Source organism: Miniopterus natalensis, chromosome 19, assembly GCF_054644295.1.
Source record: "Miniopterus natalensis isolate mMinNat1 chromosome 19, mMinNat1.hap1, whole genome shotgun sequence".
Taxonomy (NCBI): Eukaryota; Metazoa; Chordata; class Mammalia; order Chiroptera; family Miniopteridae; genus Miniopterus; species Miniopterus natalensis.
This window is the reverse complement of record NC_142099.1, coordinates 34,363,708-34,370,607: the sequence shown is the minus strand read 5'-3', so window position 1 is coordinate 34,370,607 and position 6,900 is coordinate 34,363,708. Positions and strand designations below refer to the sequence as shown.

The 6,900-nt window shown below is 36.7% G+C and overlaps 1 protein-coding gene across 1 annotated transcript in view; it reads right to left on the bottom strand.

Annotated features, from left to right (window-relative positions):
- The window catches only part of SPTA1 (spectrin alpha, erythrocytic 1), a 76,965-nt gene that overhangs the window by 30,568 nt on the left and 39,497 nt on the right, over nt 1–6,900 (bottom strand). Inside the window, exons 24-27 of the mRNA XM_087827846.1 lie at nt 4,426–4,527; nt 3,334–3,425; nt 2,315–2,459; nt 1,328–1,509 (exon numbers count right to left, since the gene is read on the bottom strand). Coding sequence (XP_087683972.1) covers nt 1,328–1,509; nt 2,315–2,459; nt 3,334–3,425; nt 4,426–4,527 — 521 coding nt within the window. The remainder of the gene's footprint in view (nt 1–1,327; nt 1,510–2,314; nt 2,460–3,333; nt 3,426–4,425; nt 4,528–6,900) is intronic.

The following is a 6,900-nucleotide window of genomic DNA, read 5'->3' as shown; positions in this document are numbered from 1 at the left end:
TATCTATCTATCTATCATCTATCTATCATCTATCTATCTATCATTATCTATCTACCTATCTATCTATATCTATCTATCTATCTATCTATCTATCTATCTATCTATCTATCATCTATCTATCTATCTATCTATCTATCTATCTATCTATCTATCTATCATCTATCTATCATCTATCTATCATCATCATCATCTATCTATCTATCTCTATCTATCTATCTATCTATCTATCTATCATCTATCTATCTATCTATCTATCTATCTATCTATCTATCTATCTATCATCTATCTATCATCTATCTATCTATCTATCTATCTATCTATCATCTATCTATCTATCTATCTATCATGTATCTATCTATCATCTATCTATCTATCTATCATCTATCTATCATCATCTATATCATCTATCTATCATCTATCATCTCTATCATCTATCTATCTATATCTATCTATCATCTATCTATCATCTATCATCTATCATCATGTATCTATCATCTATGAGCAAAAAATTATTTGGAGAAATGGGTATGGATGCTATTTATTTTTACTGTATAAAAAAGTATAGCTTTCCAGAGGTGCTGAATCGGGGTGGGTGTTGTCAACCACAACTGCAATCATTTGCCCAAAGTTCCCTCCTTTTTTCTTCAAAAGTATTCCATTGTGAGCTATTACTTCCTGGACCCTCATCTAAGTGCTCCTCCCAGCAGACTGATATGAGGGAAAGGAATGTGGAAATTGTTCCACAAAGTGTATATTTGCTAAGTTGTAGTAATGTCTACGCTCTTCAGTGAGGCAATGATAATTCTCTAGAATTTGATCTCCTCTTTCTAAGCTTATTTCTTGCTACTTCTCCTCACCCCTGAGGTACAAAACCTGTGCTTTAGCTATCCGGCTCATTTCGTGATGTGCCACACCTTTCTTATCCCTGTGCCTCTGTTTGTATATAGTTTCATCTATCTGTTAAGATGAGAGTTTTGGGGCTGTATTACATTCTACCATGGTTATCTAATTCTTCTGTGCCTTCTCAGTACAATGAAAATATCCATATCCTACAACTCCTGACATAGCACCCTACATGTGTATAGTATACACTCTATTGAAGTCTATCTAATTTGCTTAGATAGTCTTACATTCCTTCAAACTTCAACATTTTATGGCTTAAAATACTGAACTTGATATTTTTGTGCCTTTTCAGAAATACTATCTGGACACTGAGATACCCTCCAAACCCAGCAGTGAAGAGCACCTGTACCCAGGTTGCTCCTAGAAGCTCTCTTCAGAGTCCAGACATGAAATCACCCACCCCACCTGGCCTTTTGATCTGTACCTGGCCTTGCTGAGAAACAGGTAGAATTTCTGCGCCTCACTTAGGTTCTCCTTACGATCCTTTGTACGCCCAAGCAGGTCATCCCAGGCCTCATTCAGCTCCACTCGCTGCCTCTGCAGGTCATCAGTGGCATCTGGGTGAGATTTACTGAGCCGCTCTGCTCTCTTCCCCAGCGTGGTCACCTGAGGAAGTAAAAGAACTCTGATAATCATCCTAGAGTCACACCTAGACCTTAGCAAAAGAAAACTCCTGAGTCCTGAGTATGCTCACTCCTCAAACAGACATCAGTGAGGTACAAAAACATCTTGCTACTTTCTCACCGAAAATGGCAACTCTACTGATACACATGATACCTCCCTGAAGTAGTCAACATTTACAGGACCATGCTTCTTTTTAGGATAAGAAGGCTTTCAGGGAGGGTGGTTAAGTAAATGCTGGTCAGTGACAGCATCATTAGGGAACCCAAGGATCCTGATTTCTATTGTGAAGATTTTCCCAACATAGACACCCCTGTGCTTCCTTTTGCTCTGAATGCTAATGCTGTGCTGTACAATGACTGACTCATCCCAGAGTGTATCTGGCAAGCTCCAGAGTTCACTTTTTGGTTGGAACAGGATTACGGTCATTCAATTCCTTGAGAAGGAAATGATGCACCATGCCTGGCCATCTTGGGTATGACCATTTCCTACTTATATGAGGATGCTGGCTTCCAAATAGCTTCTGTAAGTTCTGCTCCCTTGAAACCCATTATTAAATAGGCACTTTGACAGAAGGTTCATTTCCAGTATATTTTCCCTCCATGCTACTGGTCCTGGGGCATGTCTATTTAGTGGTCTTGCTTTAGGGACAGGATACAAGAACAAATATGGAGTAATAGAAAGATAAATGTAAGAATATGGTGTGGAAAACATAACCACAGAAGAGGACACTGATAGGTATAAACATAACGAGGAAAGTGTTAGAAAAGCTTAGAAGCTCATGTCTCACCTTTTCTCCCAGGGGTGTGAGGTCTCTCTCAAAAGCTTCATGCTGCCGCTGAAGGGCCTGAACACTGAACAGGTCTGAGCCAGGATCAGCAGCGCTGAGGGCCTGGCATTTCTTCTCAATCTGCTCCTTCATGTCATCTGCGTCTCTTTTCACGAGAGTACAGAGTTTAGGAGTAAGAATGTGTACCAGAGGAAGGCTAGCTGGACTCACAAGGCAGTCGTCACTGCCACCACATCACAACCATCATCATCACCCTCTTCAATGTGCTAGCACATGCTCATTTAATCTTCACAACAAATACTTGAGGCTTAGTTACTATTACCATTCCTATTTTATTTATGAGAAAACCGAATTTTAAAGATGTTAAGTATATCTTTTGAAAGTTACACCACTGCTAAATGACAGAGCCTAGGTTTGAACCAGGTGGCCTGACTGCGGTTACATGCTTAACTTTTATATTTCACAGCACCCCACCCACCTTAAGCCATTCTAAACAAGCATAGCCACCTGCATTTCACTTTTCCCTTCTCTGGATACTCAAAAATACATTTGTACACGGTGAAGGTGTTTGGTTTTCTATTTGTTTGTTAATTTGCTTGTTTGCTTACTTAGTTACATATGTGTGTTTCTTCATGTAGAAACAGACCTGGAAATCATAAAAAAATTGTTGAAGCAACAGTTAATGTCACTGTGATATCCGTTCTCTACTATCTACATCTAGTTCAGAAATATAGTTACTTGAACCTCTTGTTTCTACTTTAAGTTTTATTCACTGTCATGGCAACACATGTGGGCTGCTATTATGTACCAAGGCCCAAGCCTAGGCACTAGAAAATTGAAATGGTTGTCTGGGAGTTTCCTATGTACCAAGTGAGGAATATACTACTGAAACGCCTGTTATCTCTATCTTAGGAAGAAGAGTTATACTATTAGTTATGGCTTTACTATAATAATTAGACTTGGGGGCTTTTGAGTGGCTTCTAAAACAGCAGCATTGCTTTTGGGGTTAAAATTCTCACCTGAGAAACATTTGGACAGCATGGGCACTGTCCAGCAGCTGGCGCTGTTCCTCTGCAAGCCTCTGCAAGGAGTCCCAGCGGATGTTCAACTCCTAACGGAGGTAGACATGCCAGACTTTAGCTAGGGAGCTGACTCAGATAGCTCAGTGGTGTCTGAAGACTAAACAGGGTTTAAATCATGGTTGTTTTCATGTCATCTTCAAAAATTGGATAAGTTCATTTCTTGGATATCTTGGGTTCGGGCCTCATTTATACCAGTGCAGTTAAGAAAGGGATTACTTTCCTTCCAAAGCTTATGTTTCGGGGTGAAACCATTAACCCTGGAATGGCAATCGATGTTTGCTGCCACAGAGACTAGGCTGCGTCCTCTCAAAAATGAGCGGAAAGCGTCGCCTTCGTAATTAGAAGCTGTTACATTTCTCTAGGAGGAATACAGTACCTTTCTTCATCCTGCATTAATGAAACAAAGGAGCCTCTCAGGGTCCTCCTTTCTGAGATGGTAAGTAAACTGTTTCTATGAACATTTCTTTTCCCCTTTACTCCATATCAACCACCATAAAAAGCGGAAGAGTACTCATCCTCACTAGTTTAGTACAACCCAGAGAGCGGGACTAGACATTCCATTAATGTTCATTAGATATTTTATGAAACCAAAGGTCCAAATTTGAATCAGCTCTAGAATGCCCCCTTCCCCATCTCTACTGACCTATATTATTTTCCTTTTTTCATCAGGTTTTATTAGGACCTATCTCTTCCAATAAGTTTTCTTGATTTACCCCTTTCATTATCATAGCTCCTTTATCTGCATTTTTTTTTTTTTTTATATTCATGTATTCAAGCACTGAATTTCTGTGCCTGTGGTGATAGGGGAAAGGTGAGTATATGTTGTAATTTATGGGCTTCAGTTCAAATGGCTGAACTACTTGGATTATTGTCTTTAACCTTTTCTGTGGCCAGCTCCAGACTGCCAGCTTCAGACCTTCTGCATGTCCTAGCTGATCTGTGGGATATGAAGTTGAGTATATTTAAGCTAAATGATGACTCCCCAAGCTCAGCCCGGTAGTGAGGAGAAATGGAAGGAGCCTCAGTTACCTGCTGTATTTGAATTCCTTCTGGTGTTAGAAGCCCTTCATATAGCAGATCATCAGCTACCTTGTTGATGTCCCTCAGTCGAGGCTCATTGGTCTTCAAATCCTAGATGGGAAAATTTATGCAAAGCAGTGTTAATCCTTTCTCACAGATCTTTCATACTTGCCTGCTCATCTTTGTCCTGACGTGACTAAATATTAACACATGTTGCTAACTTTACTTTCAATACAAAACAAGCTGCCCGCCTCCAAATTATCACTTAGTAGAGTACCTTTAATCTCCCTGACATCCCATGACTATCAAGGCTTGGTAAGAGAGTTCTTATTTATCTGAAGTATGGAGCACACCCATTTTCCTAGGTTTCTTTCTTTCTTTCTTTTCTTTTTTTCATTTTCCTATATAACTTTTAAATTGCCTATTCTTATTGTCTGCCCACAATTTTTAAGGTACTTCTATACTGGTATATTGACCTTTTATAGTATATCTTGCAAATATTTTCTCCCAGTTTGTTGACTGTACTATGATTTTGTTCATGGGATATTTGCCCTGCTAAAGTTTATCAATCTTTTCCTTTAGAGCATCCAGTGAATCTGAATTTTGAGTTGTGGTTAGAAAACCTTTCCCTACAAAATACTAAAAGCATAATGTAAAACTTCTGTAATTAGAACAGTGTGGTGTTCACAAATGAACATACAGGCTACTATAGTTTATCAAGTTTATCATAGAAAAAACAAACAATTTGCAGAAATAACTTCAAGTACATATGGAACTTTTCTATATGATAAAGGTAGTAACTCAGATCAGGAGGGTAAAAATTGACTTTTCAGTAAATGATGCTGCAAAACTTGGTTAAGCATTTGGGCAAAAGATAAAATGGAGCTATACCTCACCCATACTCGATCATAAACTCCAAACGATCAGGATCTAAACATAAGCTGAATCTATATAAGTATTAGGAGTAAACCAGGTGAATTTCTTTTTTCTAGCTTTCTTAAAAAATCTCTCCCTGGACTAAGTAACACCATCAAGGGGATCTATATCTGGCCAGTAATATTCTCTTCTGTCAACACAAACTCCTCCACTTTCTAGAATTTCATTGGCTGAGTTGCAATCTGCTTGTATTAAGGTATATTGTTAGAGACTGCTCCAGGAGCTCATCACAGCATCTACAGGGATGGTATTGTCCATTACACTTACGGTAGCCTTGCAGCGAGTTTTCCTATGGAAGCCTCATTCTTGGTGTTATTTTATAATTTTGTTCTTGTTTCCCTTTCTTTCCCTTTCTCTTTACATATTCCTAAAACATAAATATAAACTATCTATTATCTGTCTATTTATCATCTATTATCTATCTATCTATCTATCTATCTATCTATCTATCTATCTATCTATCATCTATCTATCTATCTATCTATCTATCTATCTATCTATCTATCATCTATCATCTATCTATCATCTATCTATCTATCTATCTATCTATCTATCTATATCTATCTATCTATCTATCTATCTATCTATCTATCATCATCATCATCATCATCATCTATCATCTATCTATCTATCATCTATCTATCTATCTATCTATCTATCTATCTATCATCTATCATCTATCTATCTATCTATCATCATCTATCATCTATCTATCTATCTATCTATCATCTATCTATCTATCTATCTATCTATCATCTATCTATCATCTATCTATCTATCTATCTATCTATCTATCTATCTATCTATCTATCTATCTATCTATCATCTATCATCTATCTATCTATCTATCTATCTATCTATCTATCATCTATCATCTATCTATCTATCTATCTATCTATCTATCTATCTATCATCTATCTATCTATCTATCTATCTATCTATCTATCTATCTATCATCTATCTATCATCTATCTATCTATCTATCTATCTATCTATCTATCTATCTATCTATCATCTATCTATCATCTATCATCTATCTATCTATCTATTATCTATCTATCTATCTATCTATCTATCATCTATCTATCTATCTATCTATCTATCATCTATCATCTATCTATCTATCTATCTATTATCTATCTATCTATCTATCTATCTATCTATCTATCTATCTATCTATCATCTATCTATCTATCTATCTATCATCATCATCTATCTATCTATCTATCTATCATCTATCTATCTATCTATCATCTATCTATCTATCTATCTATCTATCTATCTATCTATCTATCTATCTATCTATCTATATCTATCATCTATCTATCTATCTATCTATCTATCTATCTATCTATCTATCTATCTATCATCTATCTATCTATCATCTATCTATCTATCGTCTATCTATCATCTATCTATCTATCTATCTATCTATCTATCTATCATCTATCTATCTATCATCTATCTATCTATCTATCTATCTATCTATCTATCTATCATCATCTATCATCTATCTATCTATCATCTATCTATCTATCATCATCATCT